Below are 26,195 nucleotides of genomic sequence, written 5' to 3'. Positions count from 1 at the left end.
TTTAAGATTGCTTTGAAGGGTTGTGAGCCACAAAGGGCTCTCCAGCAATTACAGCACAGCAGAAGGCTTTTCACGGCGTGCCCTGCAGGTATGTGTTATATCTTAGGGAATGGATGTCATGTTACGTTTGTGGGAATCATTTCATTAGCAAAGCCATGATTTACACAATGGGCAATAAATACTGGCATCTACAATAATTGTATTGGCTGCAGATTTTGCCTTGGAAAGTTTGAACTTCGGGGTTCCCCTCATGAGCAATAGCTACAGTTTAATGTAAATATTTAATAATCAACTTTAATGCTGATTTCAGTGGTTTCTAAGGACCAAGGTATTATTTAGGGAAGATATTAGCAAAAGCAATTGAGACATCAGTGCTGATCTACTCTGCAAGATAGTGGCTCTTTATGATTTACTAATTTGTATCTGACCTTTGGTGAGTAAATTAATGTGTTGTGGATGTTGTTTCTGTGTCTCTGCATAAACTAGAGGTGGAGGAAGGTCTGGCTGGAGGAAGGCTCGTGTTCAGGGAGGAACCAGCAGGAGGAGGGTCACCATTTAACCCTTTCTGTGATGTGGTGGTTGTGATGTGCATGTGGGTGTGGATTCTGAGAGAATTTCTGGGCTTTTCTTCACATTAAGAGTGAGTTGTTCCTTGGAAAAACAGAGCATCTGGTTGACAATATTTGTGATGAGTGCTGTGCTAAAGATCTTAAAAAGAAACTGTCCCCAGACTCTTGATGTGATGAATATTGTTATTTGTTGTATTCGGCTATGCTCCCGAATAACTTAACATTAAACAAGCTTTTGCTTGGCCCACTAGGTTTCTGGGCTGTTGTAAATTAAATATATGTTCAAAGATTGTGTTTCTATTTAAGTTATAGACTCAATCAGCAGTAATTCATTATATTCAGTGCACTGTGCATTCCTCAAGTGTTCAGTTCATTGAGCTGATTTTAATTTGTGATCATTAAACGTAAACAAGGCATGTACCTACTGCAGTCAGCCTAAAAAGTCAATATTAAGAGCCATCACCAAAATGGGGAGATCTAAGATTGTGTTCTGTTAGTACAAGAGAAATCTCAGTGCTGTGGTCTGTAATTGCCTCTATAGGGAGGAGGTGGTGGGTTGCACAGAGATATTTAATGTCACGTACAAAGAAATAATGAGATATAGTTGGTGGCAATTAAAAAGGGAACAATTAAAAAATAGTAAAAAATTAGAAGACTGTTTTTGTAGCAAGAAGGGATGGAAATGTGCCCATTAGAGAGAGGCTGTGCCTGCCCCAGCCCTGCAAGTGTCCAAGGCCAGGTTGAACAGGGCTTGGAGCAGCCTGGGCTAGTGGAAGGTGTCCCTGCCCATGGCAGGAGGGGTGGAATGGGCTGGTCTTTAAGTTCCTTTCCAACCCAGACCATTCTGTGATTCTAACCTCAACCATTGTGTGTTTTTTTTATCACTCTGTGATTTTTAAATACTGTTGGTTGGAAGAGATGATGAGACACATGTTGAAGCAGGCTGAGAGCAGAGGTGGGCTGAGGGCTGGAGGAGCTGGAGCAGCCCAAGCAGGACTGAGTTTTGAGATGCAAACTCAGGTGCAGATTGCAGAGATTCGGAAAAGCTTCTCAGGTTTTGGCAGAGAAATTCCTTCGGGGAGAAGCAGCAGAGGCAGGAGCAGGGCCAGGCCATGCATTGCCCTGTCAGTCTCTGCTGGACCTGGGAGGGTGAAGAGGGAAGGTGGCAAATCCAGAGGTGATGGAAGAGCTGTGGCTGCAGGGAAGGGAAATGGGGACCAGTCCTGGCTGGGGTGACTGGTGAGGGCTGTCAGTCACAGCCAGTGGGGTGGGGTGGCTGAAGGCAGGGACAGGCGGTCTTGGACAGGTCAGAGCTGGGAGCAGGCTGAGCAGAGACGAGGCAGAAGGGCTAAAAAGTCCCCTGTGTGAAACAATTCCTCTCTGAGGCCACATAACTCAGTGAAAGCAAACATGTCAAAGGTGCTCACGAGCGTTTCTGAAGCGGATTTAATGGTGAAGAGTGTTACAGAAAAATCCAGGGAGCAATGAATCATTTCTGCCTTCAGAGCTGCATTTGAATAGCTGAAAATAAGGTTGAGGATATAAGATAAGGAAAACAAAATTGTTGAATGGCTGCTCTCTAAATAAGTCCTGGCAGGATTAGAAGGGCACTGTGAGACCCAGGTGATGGAGGCTGTCACTGCTCTCTCCTGCAATCAGAATGTTCTTCTGGTGCCAGGGGGTTTTATATGACATAAGACTTATAAGCCTGGATGATAAAGAACAGCTTCTATAAATCATTTTGCTCTGCAGATGTAAAAGTTTCGAGATGCTGCTGTCAGTCTGTACACAAAGTACAACTGGCCATGTTGGGTTTTGCCAGCATATCTTGCTTTTCAATATGCTTTTTAATATGGTAGTCTGGGTGATTTGTTTTTCCTGTTACTTTCAAGGATGCAGCATTTATCATTCTTGTATTACTGGAATTTAAGTTTCTCACAGCAGAAGCTGCAAATCTCGGCTTCAAAGTATTTTTATGTAATTAAATTTCAGTTTTATATGTGGATTTTATCCATGAACCTCAGAGGGGCTTTAATGAGAAATCCACCAACATGACATGCTTGGGGGTATTTGTGTGACCCCTATTTCCATGGGTCCAAGAAATCTTTTCAAATATGTTATTCCCAGAATATAGAATTCCTAGGAATTCCTTCCCCTGGGGGAAACTGAGGCAGAGCAGGGGTCACTGTCCGGGCTAGGACTTAAATCTGCTTCTTCTGCCATCACTATGGCTTGACACTATCCCTGGAGCTCTCTGCAGAGGTTTCAACTCCACTGGAAAAGCCACCTTGGTGGCTGTACTTAATCCCTTCAGTGCTGGACCCTTCCAAACCTTTTGTTGTCCATCCTGATTCCAAATTTGTTCCAAAATCCCAGCTGCCTGCCCAGCATTGTGCTGGAGCACTGATGAATTAACCAGTTAAAGGCTCTTATCTGCAGGGGAGAGGTTTAACCAGGACAAAAGCTGCCCACAACAAGCCATGTGTTGATAGCAGGGGATTTTCTTTAGGTTCTGTTCTTTGCTCTGTGCTTTCCCTGCACCAGAAGGAAATAGTATGGAAGTACATGATTCTTCTCAACTTGCTGCTGCTCATCTGCACATTCCTTTCTCCTAAACTTCAGGGAGGCAGATCTGAACATGGGAAGGACACAGTGAGAGTGCTGATGCCCGAGTTTTTATCAACTAATGTATTTTGAAAATGCAAGATGTTATCTGGAGAAATGTTGCTGCAGCACAGCCTTGCTGTCACCTTGCAGGGTCCCCACCAGTTCGTGCCATCTCAGATCTGTACATCACTGCAGCTCCCATTAAACTGGCCCAAAGCCTCGCCTTCCAAGGCAGGACTGGCAGCACCTTGGGCTGAGAAGAAATGCATCAGTCACAGAAGGGTTTGGGTTGGAAGGGACCTCAGAGATCCCCCATTCCATGTACAGGGACACCTTCCACTACACCAGGTTGCTCCAAGCTCCATCCAAGGTGAAGTATCGCAGGTTCTGTCTTGGGATGGCATGAGCACAGGAAAGCAGAGTCCTTGTATTTATTAAGCATCCTGAGCATAGCCACAGTCAGGAAAGATGCAAAATCCATCCAGTCACCACAGCTGAATTTGCAGTGATCCATAGAAAGCAATGAAAGCTCCATGAAAACCATCACTAATGCTTATTTACAACTCCAGAGGTGTGCTCTCATTGATTTGGTTGTTTATGAGCACAGTAAATGAAAGAAATACATACACCTATAAATGCTTTTTTACAGGCCCTTAATTGAGGTTGAGAAGGAACACAGGGGTGTTTTTTTTCTAGGCTCCTTGTTTCCTGTTGCATCTGTTTTTCAGTGTATCACATTCCCTGATGGTGCTGGCCAGGAACTCAGGAAAATGGACAGAGTGAAAGATTGGAGCAGTTCAATGCAGCCATTTTTGATGATTCAGGTTTCAAACTATGTGTGAATGCTTCTTGAACTCCAAATATCCCATGGCCTGACTTGTCTCTATTTTTGAAGTAATTTATGTCCACATTTTAGTGGTTCCCACAAGTCATGCTGAACTTAATGTTCTGACAGTATTTCCGTGATAAACCCTAGAGGTTTATAGAGCCTCCATAAAAATTCACTCCAGGGAGAAACTTGGCTTGCCACATCCTCCAGCAGAAGCTATCTTTTTCTGTCTTAAATCAGGTATAAATCAGTTCAGCTGTTGGAACTGAGAAAAGTTACAAAAATAAGTTTAGTGGTTTCATATGCTTTTTGGTTCTGAAACTCTGAAATACCGTAGTTTAAATATAGATAATGGCTGTTGTTAAAAGTCTTGTTTGATTTGGAAGAACACTGCCCATGCCAAATGTTGTCAGTCTCTAAGCTAAGGAATTTCTGGACTGGGAAAAACTTTTTAACTGCTACAAATGCTGAAATAAACCTTATAGAAGGGACAACCTTTGAGGCAGTGAAACAACTGATGCATTTGTGTCTTAAGTTCCAGTAGGACAGAGAGTGTGAAACTCAGAGGGCGTCTGCAACACCTCACATCTGTCCTCAAAAACCCGTAATGTTCTTTATTTTTCAGTGTGGTCAGTGAAAAACTGCTCTCCCACAGTTATTTGGAGAGAGGCAGAGGAGGACCTACAGTGTGATTTTGACATTCTTAAGAAAAAGAGGCTTTTGAGGATCTTAAGAAAAAAAGTCTTTTGAGTATCATGTTAAACTGGCATGGACAGGTTGCCCAGGGAAGCTGTGGCTGCCCCTGGATCTCTGGAAGTGCCCAAGGCCAGGTTGGAAGGGGCTTGGAGCAACCTGGGCTAGTGGAAGGTGTCCCTGCCCATGGCAGGGGGTGGGACTGGATGAGTTTTAAGGTCCCTTCCCACTCAAACCAATCTGTGATTCTGCAACTCCCAGAAGGAATTCTGAGAGCCTGTTAGACCATTAGTAATTTTACTTTTGAAGTTAATAAATTGGCTGGGGAAATGTGTGACTGTTCCAATCTCGGCAGGACACTGTTGGTACAACATGGGAATATTTTATCAGGAATTAATCGTATCAACGTTGCTCTCAATCTGTGGGAAATAGGAATTTAAAATAAAAACAAATGCATTTATGTAAACTATTCTCTAAAATAGACTACTTATGCCTATTTACATAATGAATCCATCACCACCCTCAGGAGATTAGATAATTAAGCACTGAACAACTTATATTTATTCATGTACTTTCAAGAATGAATGAATTATCCCTTCCTGCACAAACTCGATGTTCTCCCTCTGATTAGTAACAGGAGGACGGTGATGGGATTTTGTGATGGAAAGTGTGTTGCTTGTTTTCTTTAGAAAAAAAAGAGGAAAACAAATTGATCTTTAGGATAAAGTACTTAAAGAAGCTGTGTTTGGTTAAAAGTCAATAGAAACGATTTTTAGCAAATTTATTAACTACGTGAATGTGCTTGATAGAAATTCATGTGGGAGAGCTGGACTTAAATGTGTATGATTGTTGGAAGGACTTTGTGTATAATTTAGATAACTAAGCAGCTGTTTGAACAGTTTGTCTCTCCAGATGTAACATTTCCAGTGCAGGTGGCTCTGTTGGAACTACTCACCTGGAGTTCCTCTGTGGTCAGTGTGGGAGCAGATCCCCAAGGCAGGCAGGGTGACCCAGGGCCCAGGAGGGGATTGAGACACTGTCTCAAGGTGGTACCAGCCTCCAGATCTCTGAAGTCCAGGAGATCTGAAGAAATCCTTGGCTGCTCTCAAATCCAGCTGCTGGAAATGCTGCTCCTCCTCCCCTAGGGAACTTGTTCACTCTTCCAGAGGGGAACATGCAGGTATTTCATAGGACCAAGGGCATTGTGGTCTGCATGTGAGTCCTAATCCCTCTTAGTGAGAAGCTGGACCAAAGTCTGATGTGAGATTCCACCCCCTTGAGGTTGTGCTTTGTTTTGTTCTGCACGTTCTCATTATGGAAATATCAGCCTGATCTAGTGAAAGGTGTCCCTGCCCCTGGCAGGGGGTTGGACAAGATGATCTTGGAACGTCTGTTCCAACCCAAACCATTCTATGATGTGTCATTGATAGCATTTTATGGACACAGTTGCTGGAGAAAAGTAAGAGGTGTCATAATATTTCATTATTTCAATATCTGCTTTTCTCATGGTCACATGGAACTGAAAGAGTTGTTCAGTTTAACAGGGATGAGAGACAGGGTCTTGTCTTACAGCCCCACACCAGAGCTGAGTCTCGTGGGTGACTTGCACACATTTATTTTGAATTCCACAGCAACACAGGTTTTAGCTTCAAGTGTAAGGTTGGGACCTACCTGACACCATCAAGAGTAATGACAGAAGAGGGCCTCAGGTACTAAATTCTGCTGGAAATATAATGATGCCTTTTTATGACTTAGAAAACAGCATTGCTAATTTAGTAGAGAATTTACAATAAAATGCTTTCTGAAGTAGCACACACGAGGTCCTGAGGATTTACAAATTACATTAAGAACCTGAATTATTGCAGTTACAAAATAAAGCTGAGGTATGAACATTTCTACTTAGCTTTGTTGTTCACATTAATTAAGCTTACAGTCCTTAGAGCCTCTTTTTGAGGGACACCAAGCTCTTGAGATGTCACACCAAGGGTGGCCAGAGGCAGAGCCAGCTCTTGGTGGTGTTTTTCACAGGTTAGAAAGCCAGAAACCTTATCCCAGTCACCTGCTCTGAACTGATGTGGGAGCTGTAGGAATTCTCTGGGTTCATTAATTGTGAACAACTTTAATCATGTTCATTAACAGCTCTAATGTTGTTAATTAATAACATAAACAATTTTAGTAGCATGACTGGCTTTGCTGTCATTCCAAGCTGGCATTCAGAAGATGGAGTTTGCTTCTGTGGCTGAGTGCTGGATGGCCCTTTCCCCTGTCTCAGGGCAGGTGAGAGGACAGGAGATGAGTCTGGGTGAGAGCAGCTTGTTGAACCTTAATAATCAGCAAAATGTGATGGCATGACTGTTTCTTCTGGAGATAGTCCTAAAAACAGCCAGTGGGACAGGTTTGCAAAGGCAAACTAGGGTGATTTGTGTACTGAGGTTGTTACTAATTCATTTATTTGGCCTATAGCGTAGAATAGAAACTAAATCAAATGCTAATATCAGTAATTTATAAGCATATTATACAGTGCTTTACAGATTCTGACCCACTGTGAACTGCTTTTCATTGCTTTTAACCTCTCCCAGCTGTGACTGTCCAGATGACATCTCATCCCAATGTCTCCCCAGCAGTAGCACCAGAGTCTCTCATTGTCTGGCCAAACTTCATCTTCAGTGGCATGTTTAGGCACACACCTCACGTATAACATGGTCATTTTAAAATCAATTAGCTGCAGTTGGCTCAGCTTTAAGAGGGACTAAAATTTCTCCAAACTCCATGCAAAGCCAAATACATCTCATCAAATTTATTGGGGGGGGGAAAAATTAAAAAGGGTATATCCTGTTTTTAACTATGATCCATTAATTGTTTTTACTTTCTTGATTCAGTGAGCTCCTCACCTTAGAGTGTGTTCAGCTAGAGAACTCTTTTATCTGTTGAAACAAATGCCAAAGTCACCACTGACCTTCATGGCCCTGAGGCAATAAACAGATTTTACTAATGCAATGCAGTGCATAAACACAGCTGCAGGACTTGGGGAATTAAGTAGACACTAAAGTTTCCATCCCATTAAATCAACCCTGACTTGAACCATTGCTGGAGAAACACGATGTATTTAGGGCTGTGTTACCCATGCTTCAGTTCACAAACAGCAGGTCTCTCTGCTCAGGAGCATTAATTTGGGGGCAAGAGTCAGTGCTGGAGACTTTCTTTGAAAGTCATTCTCCCGTTACATCAAACAAGGGATGTTTTGGTTCTTTTTCTCCCCTCTGAGAACGAGTTACAGGATTAAAAAGGCATTGTCTCATCTCATAGGCATGATCTCAGCAATAGAGCCAGAGTAGATTAGATATTAGGAAGGAATTCCTCCCTGTGAGGGTGGGAAGGCCCTGGCACAGGTTGCCCAGAGAAGCTGTGGCTGCCCCATCCCTGGAAGTGTCCAAGGCCAGGTTGGACAGGGCTTGGAGAAACCTAGGCTGGTGGAAGGTGTCCCTGCCCATGGCAGGGGATTGGAATGAGATGATCCTAAAGTTCTCTTCTAACCCAAACTATTCTAAGATATTCTGTTTTAGCAAGGCAAGATATCCATGAACAACTATAACAATGATTAAAGGTGGCAACAATGCATTAAAAAGGATATTTTCTTTAGATTTAAGGGAAGAGATCTAATTAATGGTATTAAGCCCTTTTTAGTGTGAGATCTGTGTCTGTAGGTAGTGCAGCACGAGCAAAGGCAGGTGCCCCACATCACTGTGTAGATTATCTCCACGAGGCACTACATCAAGGAGGTTTTCTCCATAGATGTTCATTCCAGGTTGCTCCCTGTAATGACCTCAATTATACATGTCTTCATGGGGAAATTATGATTGCCTTTGGCAGGCTGCAAATGACAGCAGAGAGAAAGATTTCCATGATAAACCAGCACAACAAGCAGTACCTGCTGCATTAGTATGCAGAGCTGGTGAGGGTGCAGTGTAACTCCAGCTTAGCACCTTAGGTAACATTGGCGAGGAGGAGGGACAGAGGAAAATGTTCAACAGGATCTTGACATTTTTCTTACAAGAAGAGGAATTAGTAAGGCTTCACGTTCTCGCCATGGGACTGGCACTGCAAGGAGTTTAATGTAATTTGATGTGAGAACATCAGGATGGCAACTGCTGGGTCACCAGAGGTGCTCAGTGCTTCAGGCTCAGTGTCAGGCCAGGCAGGAAAGGTGGGAGAACCCCTGGCACACAGGGAGGGATTGATCTCTCACCCTCCAGAACAGGGCAGAAGGGTTTGGAGATGGCACTGCCCTGATTCCTGAGCCACACAGTGCTCAGGCACTGAGCTCTGCCATCACCAAAGGGCAGGTTGTGGTGTCCTGGCCACCCTTCACTGATCTTGATTTTGTACCATATTTAGTGTCTTTCATCTGCCTGATTAAAGGTTACTTCAGGTCCTCTGATACAGAGTCAGCCTTAATTCAGTTCTTTCTTAAAGGTGATCATTACAAAACCCTGTCTGAAACCAGTAAAAGTTGAGTGAAAAATGACAGCATCCCATTCTCTGCTGATGGCATCTCTCTCTGATAACAGGAGGCAAGAACTTTTTTTTATTTCCAGCTGGAATAAGCTGAAGAGTAACTTCAACTGAAATCCCAGAGAGAAGTACCAGGTTTGACATGACTTGATGACTGTGGTCAGCAAGGACTGATACTCGTTGGACCTATGGGATGTAGAAGGCTGGTTTCCATGCATCATCCTGCAGAATTTCCAAATGAACATAAAACTGCTTGATTTTAGGACCAAATTCCATGTCAGCTTGTGTTCTGCAAGTGAGCACCATTTGTTATGTTCAGTTTTACACACATGGTAAAAATCCTTTTATCTCCTAAAGGTTTTTAAAAATAAAAGGAAAAGTGCTCAATACTTAATCTAGGAGCTCTACACAAAATCATTATGGTGACTTGAATAATTTGTACACATAAATCAAATAACTTCAGTGTGTCTAAGCTCTATAAATTAGGTACGAGACTCTTGAGTTTTTTAAGAGATTTTTCAAAAGCTCAGCCTCCCATCCTCTTAGGGAATCCTGTTTCCTCCCCAATACACCTGATTGCATAAGGAAATCTTTTCTGTGGATAACAACAAAGCAATAACTGAAACCACACAAAATAATTCTGTAGTAGTAGAAAGGCTTTTAGATGTTAATAAGAGTCCCTCAAATGTATTGGTAATAAGATGCTCTCAAATATGCTCCATAGAAACACTCTAAAAAGGAGTGTGTTTGTGTTGTTAAAGTGTTCTGTGCTAATTACATGCTTTAACATAAAAAAGTCATCTCCTGGCCTCATATGGTTCATCCAGGAATGGCAGCTGTGCAAGGTGTCTTCTTAATTAAAAGTTAATGTATTTTTCATTACTGTGCTTCTAAAAAGGAAAAGCTAAAGCCTTTTTAGCAGTCATTTGGAAGATGGGCAGGGAGCCTTAAATTCTGCTGCAACAAAGCACTCAAAAAACGTTGCTGAAGAGGGAGCTTATGGGAGCCCAGCATGAGCCAGGGAGCTCAGGGCAGGATGAAAAACAGCAGAGGGAATTAAGGAAAACAGCAGTAAGATGAAAAAACAATTCTCTTGTAAATGAATGGCCCTCTATTTCATTTCTCCTCAAGAAAAGATGTCCTCATTAGCCCTACTCCACGCTACAAATTATTGTAATTATCAGTTCTTTATCCTGTCAAGTGCGCTCCAAATATTTTATTCATTAAAAGGAGTTCTTTATTATGCAGAAAATAACTACATTTTTAGCCCCTGTGTGCTGTTTACATGCTTCAGGAAGCTGGATGGGGGTGTTGGGATGGTCATACCATCCCTGGAAATGTCCAAGGCCAGGTTGGAGCAACCTGGTCTAATGGAAGGTGTCCCTGCCCGTGGCAGGGGGGTGGAATGAGATGGGCTCTAAGGTCCCTTCCAACCCAAACCATTCGGTGGTTCTCTGGGGTGTCTCCACTCCTATGCCTGTGCCCCTGAGTTGCCACATCCCTGATCTCTCCCAGCAGGTACCTGAGGGCAGTGTGATTTAAGGGGGTGTTATCTCTTCCTGGCTCAGCCGCCAACCAGCTCAGTGACCTTGTGTGGGTAACGTTCTCCTTCCCAGTCTTAATTCCTCTCCCCTTCTGATTTTTAAGGTGTGAAGCACAGAATATTGGTGGTTGGATTCTGTTAGTCTCTCTTCTCATGTAATGCCTCTGGAAGCCAACAAATACTAGCACCAAGTTGGTAAAAAATTCCTAATTTTGACCACCCATCTATCATAACTATAACTACCTGTTATTTAAAACAGCTTGTACTCTTCCTAAAACAGCACTGGGAATTCTAAGGAGGAGAAATGCTCACTGCTGGCAGATATGGGATGTATCTGTATGGATCCCTGCAGCCCAAAGTCAGCCTCAGATCCACAGTGGCGAATACATTTTGTGGCACATTGACTCCTCTCTTAGGTGGAAGAAGCAGGAGAGGAGGGGTGCAGAGCTGTTGGAGCACGTCTGCACAAGCAGATTTGGCACTAATTCTTCACAGTCAGTTGCTAGAGCAGAGCACTGAGTTTGTCCAGGCTGCCCAAGGCTGCTGACATAGCCTGAGGATTTTAGTGAACAGATTTAAGAGATTTGCTGCTCAAGAGATGTTAAAGCAATTTTTCAATTTGACTACATGTGAAGATGTAGAAAGTGGTGCTTGCCAATGTAGATACCTTTTTTTTTTCATTTTTATTCCATGCATTTCCATCATTCAAGCCCCATCAATGAATGCAAGATTTTCCCACCAAAGCCGTTAAAGTTTAAGGCCAAATCACATCTTAATCTGTGAACTGACATGATAAAATAGGTGTTCAGATTCACTGAAAGTCAGCACTTCAGAGGGCTGGAGGAAAGTGCACATGGCATTGAGATCTTCCCAGGAAGTGACATGAAGATCCTGTGTGGGGTGTAATGTTGGAGATGTGGTTTCAAAGAGGTGGTGATGAGGATTCAGTAAGGTCTGCCTCAGGAGTTTCTTTTGTGTGGCACATGTAAGTCAAAATAACTGTTGTGTTTTTTTTTTTTAATTTAAATAAAATACAAGAAAGCTTTGGTTTTTAGGACATCTGTATCTCAGATGCCATATATGGCTGTCTTTGCTAAAGAAGATTTCCTGTTTGGTGGCTTCCAGTATTTGGATAATTTAAAACTGGGTTTATCTATGTTTCAGCAACAGCAGTCTGACCTTAATTCTTCTTCTTCAAGGAATGAACATGACTCATTTTTGTGCTTTTTCAAAGGACCTTGGCAAGAGGGCTGCAGAGAAACAAAGCCAGATGATCTCAAGCCAGAGAGCTTGTCCTCCCTGTCCTCCTGATACTGCTCTGTGTCAGCCAGGCTGGCCCGTGGGCCACCTCAGTGCCCTCGTGCCACAGCTGCCGCTGAGATGCCTCAGCAAAGGGACACAGTGACTTTGATTGTAGCAGATTCCACTTGTCTCTTTACTTGGCTTTATTGGTTATGTCTTTGGGTGTTTTACAGCATAGATATTCCACCTCCTTGCCAAAATCCTTCGGAGTTATTCCTGGAATGAGAAAGAAAGAAGGCAGAGGGGGGATGTGATAGTTTCAGTCTAGGCCTTCCTTGGTGAGGAAGTGGCCACGTTCCCGGTACTCCAAACGATTTTTACGTAAGCCAGGGCATAAATAAGAAGGAGAGAGAAGCCTCTTGCTCATCTGGGAGTTGAGGCCTTCGGGCCCTGTTGTTTCTGCTGATCCCGGGAGGTGGAGGGTGCCGGCGGTGCTTGGCGCAATTCTGCTGTCTCAAGGAGAGCAGTAAGATTTTCTTTTGCTAGTTCTTTATTGATTGTGCACACCTACTTCGGGTTTCTTTTGTGGTTTTGTCCCTTTTCCCTTTCCCTTCCCCTTTGGAGGGGGTTGTTTGGGGTTCTCTTTTTATATGTACGTAGTATTGTGACTGTATATAACTGTAATATATGTAAATATACATATTTTGCTATGTCTGCTCTGGCCTCCAATCGGGAGGTCTGGAGACACACCACCTATAATGCTGCTGATGCTTTTGAGAAAGCACACAGGATCACTCTTGAGGAGAAAAGACAACACAGAAAGAATCGTGTCTTGCAGAATATACCACTTAAGGAGTCTTTCTGCTGTGCCTTTTGCAACTGGCTGTGCCTATCTCATATTGGCCTTTTTAGCCACCAGCGCACTGGTAACAAATGTGGGTAGAGCCCTTCCCAAGTCTTTGTTTGCAAAGCCTAGCCATGATGATGACGTAAATATATATATTTTGCTATAGCTCGGTTGGTTTCAGGTCTTTCAGTTTCTCTGGTTTTTTTTCCTTTACCCGAAGGGAAGGAGGAGGTTTTTGCTGTGGTCTGGGGGACTTGGTGGGAAGCCAACTCCAAATGGCCTCGGGGGAGGAGAGGCACAGCTTCCCTATGTGGTGTTTGACGTTGTTCCTGTCGCTGTGCCTTTCACAGAGGTGGTTCGGCTGAGCCTGCCGGAGGAGCAGAGGGTCACTGTCACCACCATCACCGTGGGCCTCAGCACCGTCCTGACCTGCGGCATCCGCGGGGCCCTGCGGCCCCCCATCGTCTGGAAGCGCAACGGCGTCGTCCTCAACTTCCTCGACCTGGAGGACATCAACGTACGTGTTCCCACCGCCACTGTCTGGGCAGGGCCTCCAGTGTGACCTCATTCACTCAGCAGGTCATAGTTAAAAGGGCACGAGTCTTATCTTGTTGTTGTGGAAAACTGGGAGCTGGCGTGATGTTTGGTGTACGTGAGTATGTCCGAGGGGTAAAAGCAAAGCGGTGGAGAGCAGGAGGACTTGGAACATGTTACGTGAAATTAAAGCTCAGTGCTGCAGTGACCCAGCACAGGGACTTCATCCCTGGTTGCTCATTCCATTGGTGCAACCTGTGGTCCCCACACCTGGAGAGTCAGAGGCAAGCAGCTCTACAGACCATTAGATCCTCAGGGATGTCTTTCCCAGTACGAAGAAACAGGTTCATCGAGAGTGTGAAACAATTTGGATTGGCAATGACTCTCTCCCCTCTCTGAATCAAATAATACTTTTCTATCTCTCTCCCTCCTGTTTCACTTGCCTTTCAGCCAATACTCCTCTCTCATTCCTTGGCTGCTGTTTCTGAGGAGCAGTTTAAAAATGGGATTATTCAGCAGGGTGTGGCAGTGCCCTCACAGGAAGGAAGATGAATCTCTTTTAATTCGCAGTGCTGGTCTGATCTGTGAGTCATAGTTGATAGTAGAGACAATACCTGAATAATGGCATAAACTTAGTCATTTATTTAATAACATTTAATTATGGAGAGAGTGAAAAGTAGTGTACAGAAAATATGGTCTGTATTTCATTTCTCTTTGCATTGAAGTACACGGTAAATCAGGTTTTATTTTAATTACACTACAGCAAGAGTTGATTTATATTTTCGTTCAGCTCTTGTTAATTTGATAACCACTCAGTTCAGAGCTGTTACAGTCAATACTGTAGCTCCCTAAATTGTTGTGTATCCAGGATTGCTGAAATGGGAAAAATCTTTGGTTTATTCTTCTGCATTAAAACAGGAAAATTACAGCACATGGGATAGAAATGCACACGGCATCTCAGTATTTTATTTGTTGGCTCTACCTTAGCAGGAAAATCATGTGCACCATGTATAGGTGATTACTGTGTACACAAGCTCGGTAATTAAAACCATCAAAACATCTTTTTCTTTTCATCCAAGCAAGTATTATCCTTTAAAATGTATTTCTTGTCACTGCTTTGAGCAGGACATTGAAATGCAATGGAGGCTTAAGAGTGGTCTTAGAATTTATTGGCCAAAAATAATGAAAATTTTCAGTACTTATCTCACATTTATGAAATTTTGTCTATGGTAAGATTAATCTTAAAGGATTAAAATTTATATGTGAACTGGACATAAAATGACAGTCCAAGAATTGGAGTAGAAGCACATCCCTGCAGGACAGATAGCACTTGGCTGTGAGGGTTCATTTGCAACTCCTACTATTTTAAAGAGAATGCTGAGTACATTTTCAGACTGAAATGCCAGTTCCTCCCATCATTTAGTGCCAGCCCAAGTGGATTTCTGGGTTGCTTATAAGTAATTCTCTTTCCCATTGATTATTCTATGTTAAGAGGCAGAGTTATGTCTTTGCACATAAGCTCACTGGTTCCTGAATGATTCAACACTCCCATGGAGTGTAATACAGCAAAAAAAAAAATCCCTTTTTGATCTGTTTGAACTAGTATTTCACTGAGAAACTCTATCAAAAGAGCACTGAGATTCTCACAGGGAAAAAAAACAGGATTTATGCTTCAATTTTAATGTTTCACATGTCAGTTTATGACCTCTATCACCTTGTCATATAACACCTGCTACCACTGCACATCAACATTTTTTAGTCTAATGAACACCTCCACACCTTTTTTCATCTTTAATTAAGCTGTATAAAATTTTTTATGTTCTGTATCTCTTGCTGCCATCTGTATTCTGGTCTGGTTGCTTGAGGTGGCACAATTTGGGGATTGCCATTTTTCCTTTTCCCTCTGCCACCATGGGCATTCTGTGGGATGCTCGAGCTCAGACTTGTCCCCTCTGTGGCTGCCAAGGGTGGGCACCTGCAGGTCTGAAGCACTGGTTGGTAGCAGGGCTGAAAGGGGGTCCTTCAGCTGGTAAATCCAGTCTTTTTATTTATCATAGAATCACACAATGGTTTGGGTTGGAAGGGACCTTAAGGATCATCCAGTCCCACCCCCTGCCATGGGCAGGAACACCTTCCACTAGCCCAGGTTGCTCCAAGCCCCGTCCAACCTGGCCTTGGACACTTCCAGGGATGGGGCAGCCACAGCTTCTCTGGGCAACCTGTGCCAGGGCCTCCCCACCCTCCCAGGGAAGAACTTCATCCTAATATCCCATGTAAACATCCTCTCTTCCAGTTTGAAGTCGTCCCCCCTTGTCCTGGCACTTGTAAATAGTCTCTCCCTCTTTCTTGTGGGCTCCCTTCAGGACCTGCAAGGCCACAATGAGGTCACCCCAAAGCTTCTCTTCTCCAGGCTGAACAATCCCAACTCTCCCAGCCTTTCCTCCCAGCAGAGCTGCTCCAGCCCTCTGATCCTCTTGGGGCCTCCTCTGGACTGTCTCCAGCAGCTCCATGTCCTCTCTGTGCTGTTCCCAGGGCTGGAGGCAGCTCTGCAGGGGGGTCTCACCAGAGTGGTCCAGAGGGGCAGAATCCTCCCCTGCCCTGCTGCCCACGTTTGTGGTGATGCAGCCCAGGGGACACTTGGCTTTCTGGGCTGCAAGTGCACTTTGCTGGCTTGTGATCCACAAGTCAGGAAACTACACAGCTGTAGTTTTTTTCGGTAAAAGTCCTTAACATCATCTTCTGAAAAAGCTGTTTTCAGGCTCAGTTTTTAGTCTGTGTTGCAATCCAACATTTCTTAAACCTTGCTGCTTTTTCCTTTTTTTCTTGCCCCCAAGAGTTGTCCACAAACTGAACTGCAGCTTTTTTAACTGAGTCTTTCTTGTTTGCAAGGGGAAAAAAATTCATTTGCCTGTACCTGGTTGGTGTGTGGCCCATAGAGCTGAGCATTTAGAAAGAAAGTCTTTGGTGAGCTATTGGTGGAGGCCTGTTAAACTCTGATCTTTTAAGCACACAGCTGTGTAGTTTCCTTGCTGACTTGTGAATCCAACCTCTGATCCACCAGCAACCCCAGGGCTGCTCTTCATCTCTTCATCCTCAGCCTGGATTCACACCAGGGGTTGCCCCGACCCAGGGGCAGCACCAGCACTTGGTCTCACTAAACATCATGAGATTCCCAGGGGCCACTGCTCGAGCTTGTCCAGCTTTAGTCCAAGTTTTTAAAGTCCTGTAGTTGTGAAACCTGAGCCATCATCTGCAGCGTGAACACCTCGTGTTTGGGGTTGCTGCTTGTCCCACGGAGGTGTCACCTGCCCTGGCTTTGAGAAGGTGACACGTGAAAATGCAGCAATGTGTGTGCAGCCATGTGTGTCCAACAGGCTGGGAGGTGGCAGCAGACACTTCAAAGGTTCAGCCTTTTGTGGGTGCAGAAACTCCCATTAAACAATAATCTATTTAAAGGCATTGACAGCAGGGAAGTAAAGGCAGCGTGCTTCTAATGTACTTGAAGGCAGTTAATTAAATTACTTCAGTTTTCTTCTAGGGCGCCTCAAGCAGAAACTCGATTGCATTTCTGCTTTTCACAATAAGGTTGGCAATTTGGCTAATTGGAAGTGCAACAGGAGATTAATTGTACCTTTTTAACTTCAAGAAAATCCTCTCTGCTCTTGGCACAATGGTAATCACATACGGACCTACAGGATAGTCACACACTTAGAAAAATCCTGGTATTATGTTTCAATTAAACTCTTTCTCTTCTAAATGCTAATTCAAGATATCAGATGAAAATGGAAGCTCAAGTCTAGAAAAACCAGAATCCTTCCAGCCAGGTGTGAGAGCAGCACAGGAGAGGCACTGCTGAGGGTCCTTCCTGGCTTTGTTCTCTCTGGATTCATGGCAAATGTGGTCTGAGAAGGATGACCGTGTTCCACATTAATACTGCAAGTGACAAAGACAGCCAACAAAAACCTAGATAATCCTAAATTTGCACAGGACTGAAAGATTGGAGATGACTATAAAGCCTGGTTGTTTGAGTGCATTAGTTAAATCATTTTTATGTGATATCTTGATTGGCAACAAAATATTAATAATTTTTCATTGCTCTCTTAATCAGAACCTTTCATAAGCAACTCATAATAATTTGTCTTGTCCTGTCTGTGAGGAGCTCTGTTAATGAGTTGTCACACAGCTATTGAAGAAGAGCCATGCTAATGGTACATGTAATTAAACGATCTCTCTTGCAAACATTTAAGATTGCTTTTAGCATAAAAGTATTATTTCTCCATAAATTACCCATGCATATTATTTATCCATTAGAAGTCCCTTTGCAGTTCTGCTTTAAAAAGTCACATCAACTTTTCTCATGCAGAAAATAACTATAATGTAGCTGAAACTGATAAGATTGTCATAGCTATAAATTGATTTCTGATTACAAATAGTGAAGTGGTTCAGATGTGTCATCTTTCAAAATAATATACTTTTGCCTCCTAGGAACAGGCAGTACATTTTCCCAAATATATGCTTATGCAAGCATTCCTCAATTTGAAAGTATAATAAACTCCTCATGGAGTCAAAGGTACTTACATAATATTTACAGGGCATTGTTTCACATGATTTGACATTATCTCCAGAGAAAAATACATAAATTGATAAAATTTATAAACATAAGTTATTCCTTCAGAAGCAGACACAAACAACAGAGAAGAGAGGATTACCATAAGAAAACAAATATTGTGGTGTACAGGTAGATAAGAACGTGGTGAATTCCCAAGTGTAATGCAAGTAGCTAGAGCAGAAACTCTTTAGTGTCTTTAATTACTGATTTCATTTTTATCTGTACATTTTAACTCAAACTGGCCTTAGATCATTAGTTCAAAACTCAGCTTTTCTAACAAGTTGTTTGCCATCTTTAATATTTGAAACCCAGAGCAAACAGCCAACCTTTAAAGTGCAACTCCCTGGCATTAGTTTTCCCATTAAAACAGTCTGTATGAAGGTGATACCCTCATGTTTTTAATGTAGATTCACTGTTAAATAATAAAAAAAATAAACCCCATTAATTCCCTGCTAGGGGAATTTGGGCTGTTAAAATGATCAAACCCAGATGCTGCAGCGATGGGAGCGAATGACACAAAGTTGCACCTTTAGAGCCAAGTTTGTTCACTTTCAAATCAAAGTTTACAAAATCCTTGTATTTCCTTAAGGTCTTTGCAGGCTCTAAAGCAGAGGTTAAGTGGAGAATTACTTCTGGCAGTACTTTCAGAATATAGAGCCTCACATTTTGCCATAATGAAGATTACAGAAATTGTATCCACTTGCATTTTTAGAGGCATGTACCTACCATTGATTTTCCTTGTAATGTTGTCTCTGAGTTTCTCAGGATATAAAACTCACCCATTTTTTATCTATATTATAATTGCACAACTATCTAAAAAGTTCATTTCCATATGTTCAAGCAAAAACTTTTTTTTTGGCTCACCAGCAAAGTCTTATGTTGTGTTAAATTCTTTGAGCAGAAAAACAAGAAAAGATAAATTAATGTCCCATCAGGCTGTGTTTGCAATAGTTTTCTGGCATTTGCTTAAGGCTGATTTTTTTCTCCATGTAAATGACTAAAGTGATAGCATGTGTAAAACCAAGAACAAATAATATTAATGAAGCATAAGTTCTCAGCTTGTCTCTGGAAATGAATTATTAAAAACACCAAAGAAAGTGATTTAAGAGCCCATGACTAATTTAATTTTTATTATTTTTATATGAATCACTCATGAATCTATTGTAAAAAAAGATCAGAGACATTTGATTAGTGAGGAGAAATCGTTTCCAAAGTGATAGCCATTGTTGTAGATTTTGAATAATAATAGTCTTATTAAATGCTTGGGTACATTTTGTTTTAAAACCCTGTAAACATTATCAGAGAGAGAGATTTCTGGGACTGTGAGGATCAGGCAAGCTTTTTTCATGGGAACTAGTTAATACATCTTAGTGACTGTGAAATCAGGGTGGTGTTTTTCTTGAATTTGGAAGTGTCCAAGGCCAGGTTGGATGGTCTTGGAGCAACCTGGTCTAGTGGAAGGTGTCCCTGCCTGTGGCAGTAGTGCCACACTGCAGGGTGACATGTGCCAGTGTGCCTCCCCCAGAGCTGGGGAGATGGGGGAGTCTCTGCTTTTATGTCTCTGGGATTGGCTTTTCTGTTCCTTATTGGAGTTTTTTTCTTGAGCAAGTTGGAAGTTAACCTAAAAAATAATAAGCCTGAATCTACTTTATACTAACTCCTCTTCAAAATTCCTGGAAAACAGGAGAGTTGGCAAAAAATGTAAAGGGTTTAAATGTTGGGACAGCCCCAGGGTATGTTGGGAAGCTTCATGAAGAAGCATCTGCAGCAGGCAGGAGAAGGTGGGTGGCGGGTGCACCCCCTGGCATTGGGGCTGGATCCATATCCAGGGTTAACGGGGCTCCTCTCCCCCAGCTCCCTCCGGGGTGTCAGAGCAGGAGATTTGTGGTGTTACAGTCACAGGTTGGATTCACCTGGGACAGAACATGAGCAGGATTTCCAGGCAATGTCCATGTTTTCCATGTCTCCGAGCGCGGTGTCGCCGAGCCCCGGCAGAGCCCGTGCCCAGGGAATGCCTTGGAATGGGAAGGGGATAAATAAATATGGAACATCCTGTCTTTGGAGAGAGCGATGCCTTGGGTAATCAGCAGTGATGGAAAGGAAATACAATATAAAAAAAAAGGAACACATCCATTTTCTGGTATCTGCTTTGTTGTTTTCTGAATTTGACTGTGTGAATAGCAGCTTTTTTTTTTTATATATTTTATAGATTACCAAGCTGTTATCAATGTAAAAGGCAGGGTGGTGCATTTATTTAATCTTGAAAAGTTAAAATATATTCTAAGGTCATTTAATCAGTCTTTTAGTTGAGGGGTAACTGCCAGACATGAAAGAAGCTCATGAAGGGCAGAGAACATTTTATTGGAAAAAGGGAGAGAAAACATGAGATGAATTGCTGGAGAAGCCAATTTATCAGCTGCCACTAGTCGACCTTATCAATTATGAGAAATTATAAGCATAGGTTTCTGAGGGTTTTTTATCAGAATGTGTAGAATTATTTTATAATGAAATTCATAAAATAGAGGTGATGAACACCCTGTGCCTCTCTGGCTGCCGTGGTGCAGAGTTCATCACTCTGTGGGGTTAGATGGGTTCTGCCTCTGGTTTCATCACTTCTGTTTCTTCCTCTTCACAAGAAAATTGTGGGACACCCCATCCCTGGAAGTGTCCAAGGCCAGGTTGGACAGGGCTTGGAGTAACCTGGGATATAGTGGGAGGTGTCCCTGCCCATGGCAGGGGGTGGGAATGGATGAGCTTTAAGGTCACTTCCAACCCAAACCATTCCATGATTCTATGACTCTATGAAAATTCACCTTCAGTGGTAAATGAGGAAAACCATGTCTCAGAAGTTACTTTTCTTGACTTTCTCCTGGTTGTCTGTTCTTTTTCATGGGACAATACATTTAAATGCCTTTCTAGCTCACTGTGGGGCATTCTTGGGGTTGGGATAGGGCAGTCCCAACTCCCTGGGTGGTGCAGCACTTGCTGAGCCTCCTGGACAGCCCTGAAATACTCCAACTTTAAAAGTGGGATAGTTCTGGGTGATAGAATCACCTTCCATCAGTTTTATAGATGTTTGTGGTTCACTCTGTTTTTAGACTTGTGGTGACTTGCAAAACTGGCTTTACAAACAAAAGCCATCTGAAATAAACCCAAAGCTTTGAAATGATTCCTCTGCCTTTTCCCACCCTGAATTCACCCCGTTCCCTCTGCCCACCCCATCCCAGCAAACAGCTTCCCACTGTGTCCCAGCACTCCTGACTGGGACCAGTGTGAGATGTAAAGTTAGGGACTATTAAGGAATCAAAGACTCATCATTTCTTAGTGCTCTGGGGCTTGGTTTTTACAGCACTTCCAAATATACCCTTCTGAAACACACACAGAAAGTGCTTGTGCATAAGAATGCAGCCAGAGATATAAAATGTAGCTGTGAAATCCTAATGTACTAATTATATCCACAGGGAAACACAGGGAGAAACTGTGAGCTGCCATAAACACACAGAAAGAGCCATTAATTTCTTAGAGAATTCAGACTACTTTTTGTAGCAACAAGAGGTTCAGTATCAAACCTTTAATCTCTTAATCACCTTTTCCTTTCCACATCTAACACTTTTCATTTTTAATAATGCTGTAGTCTTATATGAATTTACTGTGTGTGCAGATTCTAGTACAGAGCTGATGATTTCCTTCATCCCAGCATAAATGATACAGTGTTAAACCTAAATCTTCCTTGATAACTTTCTTTAAGCACTAGAAATCAGAAAATATTTTTTAAAAGTCATAAACCATGTTTTTACCAACATAAACCCCTCTTTTCAAGAAAAACACATTTAGAGAGGGAGAGAATAATACTATAGTCTTGCATCTGTTTGTTTTTGAAAGGGTCTTTACTTATATTAATACATTTGTATGCATTGAAAAAAACAGATTGTCCATAAAAAGACAATTACAGAGCACAAACCAAGCACTCAGAATATGTTTCTGAGATGTCTTAAAGGAAGAAACCTACTTAAATAGAGAAGATTTTATTGTCCTGTTTTTCCACAACTCCTTATAAATCATTCCATAAAAGTAGCCATCCTGCTTTTATTGATCTAAACTCAATTTGAGTTTCTTTTAACTTTTAAAAGCTGTTACTAAGTCCCCTCCAGTACAAGGCATTTTCTCTATCTCATGCAAATATCGTTTGAACAGGGTTGATATGTTTTCTATTTGCAGTTACTCATGCATCTTTGCTTTCCATCAGGGAAGATCTAACTGACCAGAAAACAGGCAAATGCTTGAAATGGGGATTTTTGAGTAGATATTTGTAATAATGTCTTGGATAGCTTAACCAGCTAATCCCACAGTGTAGATGCTGAGTCTGCCTGACACCGAGGTGACAATAATATCTGACATGCTTTTGATGATAGATAATGGATTTCAGATCATCTGTGGATTTACTCTGATTCTTTGTAATTGTTGATATGTTTGCCCATCGGGGCAGCACTGCCACAGAACCAGGTTATGGTTATGTCTGTGCCTTCTCAGGTGAAGGTCTGTGCTTTGGGAAGGGTTATTGTCCTGCTGGTAAGCTCCATATTTCTCTAAATCTGCCTTAAAGCATGTCTAAAAACTAGGCAAGTTCTCAAAATTCCCTCCCCCCTGCCAGTGCTGACCTGCCACTGAGAGGAGAGGCACGAAGACGCTTCTCTAGTGCCAGACAGAAGGTTTTGGAGAAGATTCAAGAGCTGGCAGAAGTAGTGCCAGATCAATCCATACTGCAAGAGATGGCCTCCTTTGTACTTCTCTTGAAGGTGCCAGCTGGCATCTCACGTCTGCTGCAGAACCGCAGCTTCCTTCAAAAAATGTTCAAAAGGTGGTGGCTGGAAAGGAAAGCTTCAAACTGCGCAGCAGGTGCACCGTGAAGAGGCAGGAAATGTGAGGTGGAAGGAGCCCCAAATGGTGTTGGTTTAGAAATCAGCCCATCCGGTGATCAAACAACTCCTGCTTGTTATTGCTGAGCACCTGGCAGGCGTTGGCAGCAGCAGCAGTGCAGGGGGGTGGTTCCTTCTCCATCCTCAGGAGGGGAAGTGGAGGGACAGGTACAGATCTCTTCACTCTGAAGAGCAGAGACAGGACTCAAGGGAATGGCTGGAGCAGGCTCAGGTTGGATCTCAGGAAAAGGCTCTTCCCCCAGAGGGTGGTTGGGCACTGACCAGGCTTCCCAGGGCAGTGGGCACAGCCCCAAGGCTGCCAGAGCTCAGGGAGTGTTTGGACAATGCTCTCAGGCACATGGTGTGACTCTTGGGTGTCCTGGGCAGGGCCAGGAATTGGACTTGATGATCTTGATGGGTCCCTTCCAGCTCACCATATTCTATGATTCTGTGACTCTTGTGTTGGCGCTGCCATGGGTGCAGCAGAGAAGGGCACATGGATTCCCTCTCTCCAGCACAAAGAAATTAGGACCAGGTTCCTGACTCCCAACTAGCAGAGCAACGTGACCTTCCTGTGTAGTCTGTGCACCCTGGCCTGCTCAGTCAAGCCCTGCTGGCAGACACAGTGGTGAGCTGTCCCCTCCTCACCCGCTGCTGCATGACCGTGTCACCAGGGTGGCACAGGCAGGACCTCATGGAGGGGCTTCCCCTTGCCCCCTGGGCTGCCTTCCAGCTGCACACTGGAGCTTTGGAAACAAGCCCTTGGGTTTCCAGGAGCAAAGCCACTCTCCAACACTCACCCCCTTGTACAGGATTTGTGCCTCCTGATTCGAAGTTTGAGATTTTCCCATAATACTGCAGTGAAATTATGCAAAGAGGTCAGTTTAGCATGCTTCCCACGTGGGGATGATTACAGGAAAATCGTTCTTTAAGCTCATGAACTGTTTTTAAATGTATCCTCCAGGGTTTGCATAGAAATGCAAACACTGTGGAGCTGCAGAAGTGTGAACGTTAGTGGAGTAACAAGAGAAGCTGCTTAACATACCCATCAGTGCTGTGGTTCTGTTAGCTGTAATTTGTTAAATAAATATTGAAGTAAATAAATAAATAATGAGTTGAAATAAATTCCTAAGCAGAGCACTTGTACAACATATTCAAGTGCCAAAACATCTCTACTAACTCATATCCTCCCCATCTATAGTCAAAAATTGAAGTAATGCAAGAGCAGGTCTAGGAAGATGAAGGGGATGAAGAAAGATACTTGTTAAACATTTACAGATCTAAACAGGTTTGTCTGAGAAAAGGCTTTTTGTCTACTTGCTTGTCTCCTGCCTAAGATATTGTCTGAGGTAAGTGACAAACAGCTTCAGTTCTTTCTTCTCAAGTCTCAAGGCTGCAGTGCCTTTTCTAAGAACCAGCACAGATAAAGGAACCCTGAACCCACCCAAAGGTTTGCGTTTTATGCGTCTGAGGTTAACAGGGAGATATTAAATTCCCCCATAAATTAAACAGCAGGAGCTTGCCATCTTTTTATGTGCAAAGAGCACCTTGTTAGCAACCAGCACAAAAGTTTGTATTCTCAGATGAGATGCTTTCCTTACTCTTAAATCACCTCTCATTTCCTCCCTGCCTGTTGATTCATGAACTTTAAAACCTCCTGTTCAGAATTCAAGCTGCGTCCCCAGGCTGTGATGCCATCAAACCCACTGAACAGGTAGTCTCCATTCACAGAGTGTTTAAAATATTGTTACTAAATAACAAGGCACCTTTCCTGTCTTCTGTTCCATGCAGGATTTCGGAGAGGACGATTCCCTCTACATCACCAAGGTAACGACCGTGCACATGGGCAATTACACCTGTCATGCCTACGGCTACGAGGAGCTGTATCAGACCCACATCCTTCAGGTGAATGGTTAGTAAATGGCATATATGACATTCCGTGAAAACCTTCCCTGAGAAAAGTTGTGTGTTAGCCTCGTTCACACAGAGGTGTGTGAAGCCACGGCCCAAACTCTCTGTGCCCGAGAGCGAGCGCGGCTCGGGGCTCACTCACAGTCAGAAAGAAAAGTGCCAAGGGGGCTGTGTGTAATTACCTGGCCTTCAGCAGGGATCCTCACTGTCAGAAAAGCTGTCACTGACACCTCCACAGACTTCAGAGCACTATTTCAAAGCATCTCTTAAACTAATTACTACTTTTGTCAACACAAGTGTTGCCTCGATAATTTCTTCTTCCAGAAAATCATTTCTGTTGCACGAAATAGCCCAGAATATTTAAATAAATACAGCAATGTTTCCAAAACTAGCCATCCAACTCCCAACTATGTATCAGATTCCTGCCCTGCTGTACTCAGCTTGGTTCACTGAGGGCTATTTACACTGGCCCACTGGGTTGCAAAATGAGGGCAAACCATTTTATGGGTGAGAGAATCACACGGGCCATATTCCAGCATTCTCGTTCACCTCCGTCCCCTGGACCACATTTGTGCCTGGTGGAATTTATATTGAGGCACTCGCTATCTTTCTCCTGACCTCAAACTCAGTCAGTCGGATTTAGTTTAAAATTACATGAGATTAAACCAGCATTTCATCAAGGGAGCAACCCATGGAGTATCTACCTCCCCAGCACCAACATCCTTTTCCAACTTTGAACCCTTATTTCCATGTGCTAGTATGCCCAGCAGTATTTCCAGAACAGGAGACAGGGTCACCCATTGCTAACTATGGGCAGATTTTGACATACTCTGGTATGGAAGTGTTTATATTTAAGGAAAACTCAATAACTTTATTAGAAGAAATCTAAGGAAAATTAATATCAAGTCCTTTCTCTACATGTGTGCAGGCATGCACAAAGGAGAGCTTTCAACTGGTAAGAGCAGGTTACACAGGTTAATAGTGAGAGGAGGAACAGTAAAAAGGGGTATTTATGGATGTTAAGAAGAGCCATGGTGGACATGAGGTTTAGGTTTAAGTTAAAAACCAGGTGTGCTGGATGGAAGTGCTCCCCCAGCACAGCGAGTACCTGGAGGGGAGCACGAGGCACCCGCTTGATTTGAATGAAAACTGACTTAATGTCTCTCCATAATAATTTGTCATCTTTTGAGAGAGTAAACTGTAAATCTTGGCAATGTGGATAACTAAATTGTGCAAGCTGCAGCTGGGAAAATAGGTTTCCTTCCTCAAAGTGCTATTTGGTTGATGAATGGCAGTTGAAAGAAAAGCCAGCTAACAACTTAATCCCGTGTCTATTATGTGATGTATTATGAGGCCTGAATGGAGTTTAGTTGGCAGACAACA

General features: G+C 43.0%; 1 protein-coding gene across 2 annotated transcripts in view; it reads left to right on the top strand.

Annotated features, from left to right (window-relative positions):
- Positions 1-26,195, top strand: part of FSTL4 (follistatin like 4) — a 200,348-nt gene that overhangs the window by 147,397 nt on the left and 26,756 nt on the right. For both annotated transcript variants that reach the window (XM_027747682.2, XM_027747681.2), the window contains exons 7-8: positions 13,193-13,359; positions 24,693-24,813. In XM_027747682.2, the coding sequence (XP_027603483.1) occupies positions 13,193-13,359; positions 24,693-24,813 (288 nt within the window). The remainder of the gene's footprint in view (positions 1-13,192; positions 13,360-24,692; positions 24,814-26,195) is intronic.

Source organism: Pipra filicauda, unplaced genomic scaffold (genome assembly GCF_003945595.2).
Source record: "Pipra filicauda isolate LSUMZ 115617 unplaced genomic scaffold, ASM394559v2 scaffold89_size2521313_pilon, whole genome shotgun sequence".
NCBI classification, from domain to species: Eukaryota; Metazoa; Chordata; class Aves; order Passeriformes; family Pipridae; genus Pipra; species Pipra filicauda.
This window is presented reverse-complemented; position numbering and strand designations above follow the sequence as displayed.